The sequence below is a fragment of the Saccostrea echinata genome, unplaced genomic scaffold, assembly GCF_033153115.1.
Source record: "Saccostrea echinata isolate AGI-Se365-2 ecotype Australia unplaced genomic scaffold, CSIRO_AGI_Sech_v1 ptg000009l, whole genome shotgun sequence".
Lineage (NCBI taxonomy): Eukaryota > Metazoa > Mollusca > Bivalvia > Ostreida > Ostreidae > Saccostrea > Saccostrea echinata.
In genome coordinates, this window is record NW_026889758.1 from 34,234,335 (window position 1) to 34,249,578 (window position 15,244).

General features: G+C 32.6%; 1 protein-coding gene across 1 annotated transcript; it reads left to right on the plus strand.

Annotated features, from left to right (window-relative positions):
* The first annotated feature begins 3,031 nt into the window (after positions 1-3,031).
* LOC133182259 (ryncolin-1-like) lies at positions 3,032-8,691 on the plus strand. Its single transcript, XM_061317032.1, has 5 exons — positions 3,032-3,562; positions 6,121-6,263; positions 6,677-6,773; positions 7,088-7,252; positions 8,059-8,691. Exons 1-5 carry the CDS (start codon positions 3,058-3,060, stop codon positions 8,301-8,303), a joined length of 1,155 nt encoding a protein of 384 aa, XP_061173016.1. The 5' UTR covers positions 3,032-3,057; the 3' UTR covers positions 8,304-8,691.
* The last annotated feature ends 6,553 nt before the right edge of the window (positions 8,692-15,244 follow it).

Genomic DNA, 15,244 nt, shown 5'->3' on the forward strand with positions numbered 1-15,244 from the left:
TAATATCCTATTTAAAAGTGAATCAAACAGGCATCATGCATGTATTACATATTTAGTTGGCATTCTCTATCCAGAGTTGTCTTCCGCTACGCTCACCACACAATGATTCAGTTGGATGAGATTTTTCGATTTGCTCCATAATATTTACATTTCCAATGTCTTTGTCCGAGATAAAATTACAAATTGTAAAAATACTTTATTTCTACATAAATCTACTGGATCATCGATAGGCGCGGTTAAAAAAAATCACGTGCGGGGCGGGACAAATAGAGACAGAAGCGGGGCTATTAGCAGGGGAATTTGCGGAATCAGGAGCATGTAAATATAAGGAATAACTGTCAGATTTTTTTGGATTCATGACGATGATCAATCGATTGGCTTGCGTGATAATTTTATGCATAAACGCCTTCGGCGTTTATGCAAATTATCACGCAAGCCACTCGATTGATCACATCATGAATCCAAAAAATTAGACAGTTATTCCTTAATTTCATTGCATAAGGTGTTTAAATTTCCCGTTTATTTTATCCTTTATAAATCTCTTTTGTATTCGATTATAACGTTTCTTTTCATAAATATATCTTGTTGTGTTGACAGATTTTATAAATGACGGGGTTTGTTAAGAGTACTTCACTATGAATAAAACCACAGTTTGGTTATGTTTTCGGAATAAATATACAGTCGTCATTGAACGTAACAAACAGCGTCTATTTCTTCGCTCTGTGTGTATGTTGATTTAATGTGATAGCAATCATGGGAACTGTGAAACACGCCTTGGCATTTAGCAGAATTGTTACTTTAAGAACTATTTTTATTTTGCAATGATGAAACATTTCATAAAAATAAGAAAATTTGATAATACATAATACAGTTAAAATATGTTCAAACAGGCCATTCAGGCTAGCATGAACATGTCTATCAAATACCATTATCTAGAATAACCAATTGTTGTAACGTCACAGCATTGGTTCCTTCCTTCTGGTTTCATAATTTTAGTACTCATCAGAAATATATCATAGATGCGAGTCTTTATGAACCAGACAATTGGACGTCCTAGGTATCAAACAGTTAGAGATACACGGACTTCAGCGTTTTAATTCTTTTCAATGATTACTTTAATTTGCATATTGCTCTCCTTTTTAATATACTCTTGATGGTTGGGAAAATAAATCATAATCTGGTACTCAAGTTTTCTTTTTTACTTCCAAAAAAGAACACAATGAATCTCTATAGTGTTACCAGGGAGAAAACCCGTGGGTTCCGACGATGGACTCTAAGATAATACAGTACATAGATTGGAGGACTTCTCCTGTTCCTTTCATGGAAGTTTATTTCATTTCTTCTTTAGAATAATTGCAAAATACTGGAATTTATTTGCTTACCCCCAGGGCTTCATTTGCTTATGCATCCTTTTGATTTTTAGAGACCTTAGAAGAAATCTAAATATCAACAAGCATTCTGAGAGTATTACATTAGAAATACTAGTCCCCTACCGGCAAGTGTAATCTGGTTCCCATTTAAAATTGAAAATGCCATAATTCCGTCATACATTGTATATCAATGAAGCGGAGTGAAATGCAAACTTGATCTATATCTCATCAAGGTAAAGTCACATACCAAAATTCAACTCAATATCTGCAAGCGTTTAGAAAAAAAATTGCGGAAAACTCTGAAAAATTGAACAGGTCGTAATTCCGTCAAAAATCATTGAAGCGAAACGAAATGCAAACATTATCTGTAACTCATCAAGATACACTCACATACCAAAAATCAGCTCAATATCTGCAAGCGTTTAGAAAAAAGTGAGGAAAACCAAGTGGGACAGACTGACAGACAGACAGAGGGACAGACAGACGGACGGACAGACTCAGAGGAAACCTACAGTCCCCTCGTTTCATCGGTAAGGGACTAATAATGTGAGGAAGAATCATAAGACGAAATGCGCTTACTGGGCTATAAACATGTAATTTTATTGCTTTGCTTGCTTTTGTCCAATGAAAATTCTTTTTTGACTAAAACTAGTGAAGAAGAAACCAAGACCATTGATGTTTTGAGACAAGTTTTAGCTCAGGAAACTTTTGTCCGAATTTTCTTTGTCTAGAGACTTCTCAAATTTTACGACGCATATTAAATGAGAAGAGAATCAATGAAAGACAGCATTTATTTAGGGGCATTGGTGTATTGAAGAGGGACATCTTCAGCAACTCTATATTGCTAAAGTCACTTTCTGAAGGAGGGAAAGTAGTAGAATAATTAGGAGAAACACAGAAACAAACAAACACGACACATAACTAAACTTACGTCAACTCAACTAGCTCGCATTCTTTAATATCTGCCATTTTGTAAATACAAAGAAAATTCCAAGTAAAATCTTAGTTGATCGTTCTTCGAAAGATGTATAAAAAAAAAAAAAAAAAAAAAAAAAAAACAGTTGGCCAGTGAATAAAATGACAGAAAATTCCGCCAACGGCAGCATTCGTTTGTTTCCACACATATATTATCTCTTCTGAAAATATATTCATGTTATTGCATATTATTTTGGTTGGCTTCCTTCATAATTCATTGGGTACAAACAAAAAAGAATTAAATACGGTTTATTTTCAATAGTGGTTGCAACCTGTGTTTGGTTTTGAAATGCACTTTCAACCGCTATTGAAATAATTATTTCAATAGTGAACGTTATTTCGATAGTGGTTGCAACAAAGCATGGTTATTTTTTTGGAAGTCAATTTGTTTAAGCTGTTAAAATACTACCAAACATTTACATGTATATGTTGGCCCTGGAATATGTTGACTATAATTTTATTTATTTGCATAAAAGGAGATAAAATTATTTGTGAAAATGTATTTTAAAAAAAAATTGCTGAATTAAGCAGGTGAGTTTGGTTCAGTTTACATAACAAACGATACAAGTTACTTAGAATGCAATTGAAGGCTAGCTAAAAGTCTGCCAAAGAATCATTTAAATATTAAAGAGTCCAAATCTTTCCAAGACGCAAGCGGAGAGATCTAGAATACCGGTATCATTACCATCAACATACAGGAGAGAAAGGCAAAATGATCACACTGGATTACAAAGTTTGGATTTTCTTGATTGTTGTGATTTCATGTTGCTTTCTTACAAAATCTCATTCTCTGATGACTGAAAATAATGAGGTAAAAACCAAGGACATAGATATCCTGAGACAGTTATTGAACCAGGAATCTTTATTCAGAATAGCTTTGACCAAAGACGTCGAGAGCCTCAAACAACACCTTTTATCAAAACAGGATGAAACAGCAGAACACACTATGTCTTCGGAGAGCTCCCGTGTATTAGAAGAGAGAAATTTCATTAACGCTTCATTGTTACAAACGCTTGCAGAGAACGTCAGTGGTCATATAATCGAAAACATAAGCAACCAAATTTCTTCACAAAGTCAACAGTTTTCAAAATTTTTTGATAATGTTACAAAGCTCTCGGCGATGCTCTTGAAAGGTTTTGAAAGACTTGAGAATATGTCTGTAAACACAATGCAGAAATCTGATGCAACGGATATCAAAGTGAAAACTGATTTAGTAGGTAAGTAATGGAAACTTTCAAAAGCAATTTATTTAGCATGTGTATTGAAGTGATTTGATAAAAACAATCCCTTCAATAAGAATGTAACGACCATAAAATGGTATATCATCTTGGGGGTGACTTAAATTATTGGCTAAGAGTAGAACGGATGGTTTTTAACACAGGCCTTTGGATCGCTTAAAATTGGGGTGTATAAAAAAGATTTTTTTCACACCTTAAATTTTTAAAGCGATCTGAGGGCCTGTGGTTTTTAAGCCACAAGGATATATAAATTTAAAAAAAAACAAGGATTTTGTTAGATTTTCATCTCATTGACAAGTGATTTTGTACAAGTTTGTGGCATCATCAGGTAAATTAGATGTGGATGTGATCTAATCACACAGTCAACCCCCCCCCCCCCCCACATATATATATATATATATATATATATATATATATATATATATATATATATATATATATATATATATATGATTGAATAATTCCCATCTCTCTGATTGGCTGAGATCCAACAATGTTAGAAAAATACTATGTTATATTGACCTGCACGTGACCTTCCAGGTCAATATAAGGAATTATTTATTCTACATTGGACCAAAAATAGATAGGGAAATTCCAAATTGATGCAAATAGTTTTGGAAAGTTATTTCACTTGCACCGGACTTCCACTCATATGAACATAACATTAAGGCACATAGATTCTTGGGGTGAGGGGTGGGGGGATGGGGGGTTGCAGGAGGCCTGCCCCTCTCCCCACCTTTTGAGAATGTAAAGTTTTAATTTAAATTTTAAGGATAAAAAATTTCAATGAAAGCCCTTCTCCCTCCCCTCATTTATGGACCTTTGCATCCCACTAAATAAAATTTTGAGTTGAGAGAATTCTTTTCCTTTCTTTCTTTTTTTTTTGGGGGGGGGGGGGGGGATAGTCAAAGATTTGTTTTCCGTTAAAATGTCATTTTTTCCTTTTAATACACCCCTTTTCAGAATCAATCCTATATATATACCTGACATTTATTTCTTCTACATTGAACCTAAACTAGAATTAAAAATTCCAAAATAATAAAACTGGTTGTTTTTTTTAACCCCTTTTCTCTCATTATATTCAGCTAATTCTTCAGTAGATGTGAACAAGTAAGATGGCATGGATTGCTTGAGTATGTGTCATTTAATCATTGAATCATATAATAAAACAATTATTGCTGGTTTTTGATGTCAATACGATGATTTAGACACCTTCGAAGTACAATATTCACCTCGCCCTTCGCCATCAGGTGTCTAAATCATTGTATTGACCTCAAAAACCAGCAATAATTGTATAATATATATAATGATTAACACTGTTTTTATAATTATGTGACTTACTTATATGAATCCACTTTATGTGACTTCATCAATATTACGCAAAACCATGGTGACGTTACAACTGTTGATATGAATACATATCCACTGTAGTTAGATATGGCATTTATTTTACGAGTGGGACAGGATTTTTTTGATACCGGTTTCTTCATTAGTGCGAAGCGTGAGTGAATATATATATATATATATATATATAAATCCTGTCTCACGAGTGAAATAATTGGTATATCCAACTAAAAATACATTTAATTTTCTGTTTATTACATTTTCTTTGATTTTCCCTTTTCCTCTGTCGGTTATAGGCTGTGACGTCATAGTTGATCAGTTGAGACGTTATAGCCTAGCGATTGATTGTAAACTTTGTTTAGAGAAACTTAGGCAGTTTTAGTCTCTATCAGGATGGTTTTTACTCTTTCTATTTTATAACAGAGAGTTTTGCTGTACTTCTGATATTCTGTCACACTTTGGCAGAATATCATTTTGATATCCTTTCACACTGTGAACGAATATCACTTTTATTCAATAACTAAATAGAGGATATTCAATGTTTTGTAGATGAATATGGAATTTATTTCACGAGTGGGACAGGATTTTTGATATTTTTACGAGTGCGAAGCACGAGTGAAAATATCAAAAAATCCTGTCTCACGAGTGAAATTCCATATTCATCTTCAAAACATTGAATATTCTCTTTATTACATTTTCTTAGATTTTCCCTTTACCTCTGTCTTTTCGTTACACAGGGTCATAGGCTGTGACGTCATAGTTGATCGGTTGAGACGTCATAGCTAAGAGATTGCGAGATTGAAAAACGTTGTAAACATGGATTTTTAACGAAATATTCGGAAAAACTTTGGCAGTATAACTATTAGTCTCTGTCAGGATGGTTCATTAACTCTATCTTATAACAGGCCAGGGATTTTTAAAAAAAACACTTTTCAGGAAGGGAAGGAAAATCGTAAGTTTTGCCGCACTTCTGATATTCTCACATTGTGATAATAAACACCATTTTGATATCCTTTCTCACTGTGTCAGAATATCACTTTTATTCAGTAAATCAATTACAGTATTTCACTGTGGAAAATGTAATAAATTACAGTATTTCACTGTTCAAAATGTAATAAAGAAATGATGTGATAAAAATGATTTAAAAATCCAAAACCTTGAGAAGGCCAATTTTTCTGTCTACTTATAATTAGAAAAAAGATACAGAGATTGTCAGGAGATTATGAATAAGAACACAAGCCTGAGGAACCAGAATGGTGTATATACAATTTATCTTGGATGCAACACACCAAGGAAGGTTTTCTGTGACATGACCACCAATGGCGGGGGATGGACGGTACCTAGAAATATCATCTAAAAATTAAAACAAGTGTTCAATATCAAAGCACAAAAATGCACGTATACAACAATTTTTTAATCATTATATATGTAATAAAAAATCATTTTATCATTAAATATATGCATTCATACATCATGGAGAGCAAATTAAATGATCTTTTTTCTCAGTAATTCAGACATGTTAAGCATTTTTATGATTACTATTTGCATTCGAAAAAATTAAATAGATTAGAATTTTAAGCTGAGAACCTTAGATTTTTAAGACTTCATATATATCGTTGAATATTTCATTTCAAATTTTAAATGAGAATGCATGGAGGTGCAATATTAAATAAGATGCAATATCTCAAACGCTTTTATTCCATTTATTAAATATCAATGATAAAAGTATCACTGTGATATATATTTCAGGTAATACAGAGAAGATTTGATGGATCAACAGATTTTTACAGAAATTGGGAAGATTATAAGGAAGGATTTGGAGATGCTAGTAAAGAATACTGGTTAGGTAAGCGATATAATAATAAATATTGTTAATGCTAATGTATGTTAAAAAGAAATAATGACTTAATTTTTTATTCCACATGCACATTAACGATAAATGTGTTGCACGTGTACAAGCACGGTGGTACACAAAGCTGCCAAGAATATTGCTATTATAATGATTCCAAAGTTGCGACTTAGGAGGATGCTAGCTACAGACGACAACATCTGCCTTTTCATTTAATGATACCTGGTCTACTTCGAATGATGTTCTGGTCCATTTACATATAAGAGTTTCGAAATACTGTAATTAAAATTTCCCTTTCAACATTTTCCCAGGAAATGACGCAATCCATGATCTTACCGATGGCAGAAATCAAGAACTTTGGATAGACTTAGAAAAATTCTCTGGTTCAATGGTGTATGCTCGATATTCAAGCTTCTCAGTCGGAAGTGAGGAAGACAAATACCAGCTGTCTATTGCGGGATACAGTGGAAATGCAGGTATCAGTGAGAATGACTTCTCTTACATATTGATTTTGTTTATTTTTTCATTTTTCCTTCCCGCATTTCATTTCCCCCCCCCCCTTTTTTGTACTTGTTTATTCTGAAAAATTAATCAATTCATGGTAATAAAGATAAATTAGCTTCAATTGAAGTAGTCCGAAATATCTCACGTTTTCCTGGCCTTTTTTACATTTGATATTTTATGTGCCAGGAAAACGTCAGAACTGGCGCCATTACGAAAACTGGAAATTTCGCCTTCTCCAACCGGAGTTGATTTTCGATACTTGCGAACCGAATTAAATGCCAAAATCACAATTTATCAATAGCACAATGCTTCTTGTACTCACCAAGATTGATGAAAAGAAAACACAACTCCACATTTCGATACAGGACTTGCAAGATTTTAAAATGAACGAAATGAAAACAAATCTCGACAGTCAGATAAAATGTTTTCATCGGATTGTATATTTTATAAACGAACCATACAAACGATGTTGATGAGTACTAAAAGTATTGTACTATTGATAAGTTGCGAGTTTTATATTTAATTCGGTTCGCAATTATCGAAAATCAACCCGAGAATGCCGCCTCCGGTTGGAGGCGGCGAATTCCCAGTTTTAGTAATGGCGCCGGTTCTGACGTTTTCCCGGCACGTAAAATGTCAAAATTGTGACAAAAAGCCTGGAAAACGTCAGATATTTCGGACTACAATTGAAGATGTACACGTGTGATTATTATAGGATTCATTGCACTTTAAATAGTGAAAATGGATTGCTTTACAAATGTAAAATATCAACTTTTAGATGATGCCATGATACAAGCTTACAGTTTGAATGGTACGTATTTTACAACAAAGGATCGTGATAATGACAAGAGTTCCGGTAACTGTGCAATCAGACACACTGGTGCATGGTGGTTCGGCAACTGTGCATGGTCAAGTCTCAACGGTGTCTACCAAACTTCAAATAGGAACAACAACAAGGGACAGTATTGGGGAACAAATACAGAAAACATGAAATCGACCAAAATGATGATTAGGTCAAAATAAAAAAAAATATCCAGCGAACCACGATGTTTCTAAATATTTTGTAAATCTTTAATTTCCAGAAAGAAACTTTGCTGAAAACGGTTGTAATAAAGAGTTAATGCTGAAAAATACCCGACGTTGAGATTCCAGACCTAAGTGACTCCTTTCATGTATTATAGAAATGAAATGTGAAAATAACGAACAGTGTTCATGTTTAAAAGTCCAAAATTTTAAATGAACTTTAAATATAGACTAGAAGAATATATTCTTAATACATGTATACATTTCTTAAGTAAACACTGCTCAAAGTGTTTATGCTGCTGTTTGAAATAATGTCATCGATGTCAATTTATTTTCTCTCATATTTGCTTACTAGAGTATGATACAGTAAAAAATGGCGACCATGAAACATGTTTTCTTCTTCGATTTCTCGGTAAGACCATCTTGAAAATAATGTTTATTTTCCCTCTCCCGGCTCAGGGTAAAAAAATTCGGTCGGTAGGTAGGTGGGAATTTTTTTTAACAGGATGAGAAAGTTCAAGAATAAAAAGGAAGAAAAAATAACATTTCCTGAAGGTTAAAAAACTTTTGAATCGGGCCATTTTTAGCCAGTCGGCCGGGGGGGGGGGGGGCAAGCATTTTTTTTAAAGATGGCCTTATTATAAAGTATTAACATGTTTTGACAATCAAGAACATCTATACATTAGCCACATGTATGACCCACGTACATGTACGATGGAGGTTCCACTGATATATTCTCAAGCATCCTCTATATACACTAAAGCAAAATGATTTTTTGGACATTAAGAAAATTTTATGGTAAAAAGGTGTGAATATTTAAAACATCTCTTTCATTTTCAAATCGAGTGGCTGGCATTTACCCCTATGTCGTGTAAATTTTGAATTTACCGGGTGGCAGTACAACTCATGTTGTAAATTTTGTATTTACTGCCACCCGGTAAATTCAAAATTTACAACATGACACCTACGAAAAAGACATCTAAGTATCGATGATTTTCATTCAAGTGGAGAAAATACACAATAAAGTGTTTAATTAATTTATCTTAGCCAATATAAATATGAATGCTTAAATTGATTTAAATTTGATATTTTATTTTAGATCTAAATTCAGATCACTTAAACTGTTTAAAAATATCCCAGAATAAGAATTTAAGAACACAAATGGTTTTACATAGAAACACACCGTCTAATTTGAAACCTTTGCAAAAATATGTCGAGGCTATGCAGGTTTGATGATAACTCAGACTCTGATGATAACTCTTCATGGAATTGTTCTAATTATATCCATGATATCCAATTGGAATTGAATAACGATTTACATCAACTTGAACAGTGGTTTAATCTTTGGCTTTTGAAATTTAATACTTCGAAAACTAAGCTGTCTTTTTAAGTTCAAAGATAAAGGTTTATTTTCTGTGTCTAAAATTTCAAGATCATAACTTAGATTTTTGTCATCACACAAACAACTTAGGTACTCTTTTCTCACAAGATTTCGCATGGTCAACATACATTGATTATCTGGTAGCCAATGTTTATGAAAATGTCTACTTAATAAATTACAGTCCAAGGTTATTACAGAGACTTTATCTCTCTCATAAATTATACTTTTGTATAGATAGATTTATAGACCTCTGATAGAATACGCATCTGTGCCCTGTGTGGTTGTTCAAATCAAGATTCTGGAAAACTTTCTGAAATTTAGCAGCATCAAGAGTAGTCACAGGTTTAACTTCACACTTTTTATTTCATTGAGATACATTCAAAACAATTTCATGTCATATCAGCAGGCCCTAGTACCAGCCCTCTGTTTTCAGTATAGTGTAGATGTTGCTGATTTAGCATTGAATTTATTTTTTTTATTCAAAGCCCCTATCCCCACCTCACCTTTAACCCCCACCCTCGCATAGACACTTACATACTGAGTACTTCTATTTCTTACAGTGGATCTAACTATTTCAAATAATTCATTAAAAAAATGGAGAGGAAACGAAACCGAGAATCGAACACCACCCCCCCCCCCCTTCAACTTTCTCAATGAAAAGGATTTTCAATGCGGGGCAGTTTCGAGGTTTTGTATTTATTTAAAAAAAATATTTAAGTTTTTCCCTTACCCCCCCCTTTTTTTTTTATATGCGTTGCAATGTGCCTCACAGATCTGGATAATGATCGTAGGTTCGTACTCCCTGGGATACTTATGCAGTTTACCTGTTTTATGCGTTTGCATACTTTTTTTGTTACGCTCATAAATTTAAGCAAAGAGTGTTTCAGAGACCGTTTCGTAGATACTTTCATCAAGATTCAGATTTGAGTCTTTAAACCAAACCTGTAAGTCATGAAAGATAAGACTCTGAACATATTTTTTAGCTCATTTCATATTAGAAGCTTATAAAAAATCAGAAATTTAGGTTTCTTTAAGATTTCCAAAAATATTTTATTAATATTGTCAAATTTCTGCATTTCAATTTCAAGAATGAAAGAATTAAGTATTAATCGACCAGCTCATTTCAAACTCCTGAAGCGTGTTTTATACCAGTTGTCCCCCTCACTTTTTTGATCAGTATAGGTTTTTTTTTGTGCTTGTCAGTTTTTTTTTTTTTTGGGGGGGGGGGGGGAATTACCCCTTCCCCTTTGAAACGTTGCTACGGGCCTGTTAACAGGAGGTGTAACGATATCCCGAGATATGGTTATGCTTTTCGTTTGAAGTCCATTATCTGAAATACCTTCTTTTTTTACGAATGAAAAACTATTAAAAGAATCTACGTCATTTTCTGCTTTACAAAATGTAATGCGTTTCTTTTTCTGTATTCTTATTTTGTATTTGTACGAGTAGATTGCAGAATACATTTACACCTATCAAAAAATGAAATGAAATTTTTGAAAGTTATGTTTTAAAAAGGTTTTTATAGAACAAAATTGGAAAGTTATAGGTATCAATACACATCATGATACACATACGTCAGAATATTGATATATGTATGATAGTTTTAGAATAGATGGAGTATCCTTTCCCTAAACTAGACTTGTTTAAATAAATGGTTACCATTTTGGTCAGTTTAGATGCGTTTGGAAGCATTATTTTTATAAAGTTCAAAGAAAAAAATGAAACACTACTTAAATAAATAAATAATGAAAAGATGAAAAAAGGAAGGGTCAGTTACCTATATCCAAATATTGTCATGTTTGAGTTCAAATGAAAAACAAAGATTTGTATTTAAAAGAAATAGCGTGATATATCCCGATCTCGCCTTATTCTGTTTCCATGACAACGTCGGCCATTTTAAATGTTGTTTGCACACCAAATTTTGTTCACGGCATCATAAATGAAATACAACTTTGTTTTATTTCAAATGCTACCGGGTTGCTGACAAAAAGAAATAATTATCAATATGCTAGTGAAAATCTAAAATTTAAGTCAAATCACAACCTCGAACTAACCCCCCCCCCCCTCCCCAACCCTTAATCCAATATTCGACTACCCAATCTAAAATGCTTTAGTACGGTTTGCCAGCAGCAAATTGACTTGACACAACTTTATTGTCAGGAAATTCAAATTTGAAATCGTTATCCTTATATAAATTTTGGTGTACGTGCTTTTTTCTCTCTTTTCTAAAATTCAAACTGCGAGTGATGAGTACTTTAGGACAGATTCTGACAAGGATATATACTGATACAGTGTATACAATGTACATGGTTTGCTTTTATGTATAAATACACCTGTCAGAACTTTAAATTTTTGTTTATAAAATTAATCATTATTGGTACATTTTTATTTCATCCATATAAGCAAAAAGAGTAAGTTTTTGGATAAAATCTTTAAATGTTTTAGAGGGTATTTTATGCAAGTGCACGTAATAACGTCAAAAACGCCTTATTTTTACGTCTGTGACATAGCATGTTGACATTTATTTTTTGTTAGGATTTTGTCACCATTCTATTGATATTAATTTGGAATATACTAATAACTTTTTGAAGAGATGCACATTTGATAAAAATCGTTTAATTTTCAATATGTCTATATTAAATGACTACATATATGAATTATCCAACCACAGTTGTGCCATAATAATTAGATTTATCAGTTTGGGACAATGTGTGACATTCAATGTTAACATTGCAGATAGCCTCTAAAACAAACACTTCTATCAAGAATCAATTCAATTTTATATCTCATTGAAGTTTTGATTTTGCACATTTTGTATTTAATGTTGTATGGTGCCAAATTAGAAAAATTATTTCTAAAAATGAAAGCAATTTATTGAGTGTCATATTTAAATGTGACGTTTTTGCCGTCAAATTTCATTGTGACACATACCTACATGTTGTACATATATGTGACACGGCAATTATTCTTAACATTTACGACATCCCAAGTTAAAATTCTATATAGATATGTTTTTCTTAATAAAATGACAACGTTTTTATAGAATTTAAAAAATATTTAACGTTGACTTTTCACTCAGTATTACAAAATTAGCCATTCTACGGATCTTAAAAACTTTTTGACACTGATCCTCCAAACTTTGTGACACACCATCTTATTCAATATCCTCCCAATGACTCTTCTAAATATCAGGTACCCAACATACATATGAACTCACAATATCATTCTATTCTAAAAGAAATAGTTCTTTACACACCAAAAGGATTATCGAGATGTAATTTCAAAATTGATTTAGCTTATATAATATTTTTCTAAGAACTCAAAGGCATTTTCATTCCATATGTCTTCGGTTAATGCTTATCTACATCTCTGTCTTACATTTTGAGCAACGCGTTCAGAGCATACGGATTAAATGACACCACAATTGTAGGAGCTTACATCATTTACTAGTATATTTTGAATGTTTCTGCTAAATTTTATGTTTTTATTGTTTGTTTTATGGAAGTTATCAACATTTTGTTATTGCATGTGCGACGCTCTTACCCGTCTACATGCGTTTTGGGCCTAATTGACGGAATAGTCGAATTCATATATTTGTTAAATGGAATTTTTTGACCAAAATATATTTTAAAATGTATCAAGTATACAATTACCGACCGAATGATATATAGTTTTCATACAGTTAATTGTTTCAGAATTATAAAAATAGCGCAAATGCTGCCGCAATGGAAATTTAGACTTTTTGACACCAACACCGTGCGTTGCGTTTACTGATTTTTCAACGCACTGACTGCAATGCTGTTGAAGGATTAATTGTGGGATTCTTACGAAATGCAGAGTCAATCCGATAGCATGAACTAAGACAGAAATATATGTACAGACAATGTGAACCGACATTTTAGGTTGTTATGAAATATAAACATGTTTTTAAACCCAGAAAGACCAGTGGGGGGTACAACGTAAACAAACCGGAGTGGCATACTTTTCTCTTTCATAATGTATAGTGGGGTATTTTTGTGTGGAACGATTATTTTGGGGTTTTCAAGATTTTTTCCTATGGTACACATGATAAAGAAGTGCAATAAATATAATTTGTGAAAAAAATGTCCAAAAAGCCCTGGGGTTTAATATCGGGGGGGAGGGGTGTCCTGTCCACAAGTACCTGTGCAGACAATGGACAAATTTCAATCAGAAAAGCCCACTTGAGCTTTTGGCTCAGGTGAGCTAATAAAGGGTTATGGTTACAGAAAGGATATGTAAAAAACTTTATAAAAACAGCAGTACCATAATTATTAGTCATACTTGTATCCCAAGAAGTAAAGTTTTAAGTTCCTTAACATCATCTTAGAGCTACTTAAAGGCCACAACAGGCCCCAGGATCATGAAACAGACTTAGACTTAAGTCAAATTTTTAATCGGCTGCAAAATGTTTATTAATTATTGAATTAATCTCTAAATTTGCAGATAACAACACCTTTGTGAAGCAATATTGAGAAATATTTTAATTTTGGTCTGCTTGACTTTTACATAATTTTAATACAACATAAAAATTTTGACTTAAGATGTTTCATGATCCTGGGGCCAGATGATTTGAATCCTACACTACCTGGATTTGTTGGTTCAAAATTATTTTAATGGATCAATGGCCCTATTTTTCAAATCTTTTTTTTTAAGTTTCCATTTTTTCCTATTTTAAATTTTGGTCCCCAGTTGTGCCCCCTCCCTTAGACTGTGAGCCATCATTTGAATAAATTTAAATCAACCTCAATGATGAAGATTGAATATCAATATGAATGAAAGTTGTCATACTGTTTTTGAATTTTTTTATCATTTCAGAAAAAAAAAGTCTGTTCATAAATCGAAGGACAATTTCTCTAAGCATTAAGTAAAGCAAGAGATCTATGCAAATTCTTCTATTTTTTGAGAGAAATATGTCAAGTGGACACTTCCTTACATTGCGAGTCCTAAGATCCTCCCAGCTTTAGGCAGTGCAATTTCAAAGGTCAAATAACAGATTATAATTGTGCTTCTTGTGTCACAAAAAACACATTGTTTTAAAATGCACAGATTTGTTAAAACAACACTGAATATTTTACAATCTATACTTTAATGGACAACATTCACAAATCAACACAAAATTAAAGATGAAAATTCTGAATTAATAATAAGCATTCTCCTTATAAGTATCTGCAGATGTGCAGATTTGGTTGGTTTACTTAAGGTCGGGATCTAGTAAATGAAAGGTGCCTACAGATTTTTCAAATTTGAGAAACGAGTTCTTTTAATTATCCTTTACAAATATAGCTTGGTAAGATAAGGTGTATCGGGACATTATTTTTAGGTAAAGTCAACGGAAAAACATATTTAAAACTGTCATTTTCAATGAAAAATGAAGAAAATCAGTTATAAATTTCAGAGTTTTTTCCATCTCAGAAAAAGGAAATATATCAATATTGCTCACAGTCTCACAGAAAACTGTTTTTCTTATCTTCTTGACCTCTACTTTAAAATGATATTAAATTGAATATAGGTATCGGGGTTACTTTTGACATGATTTCAA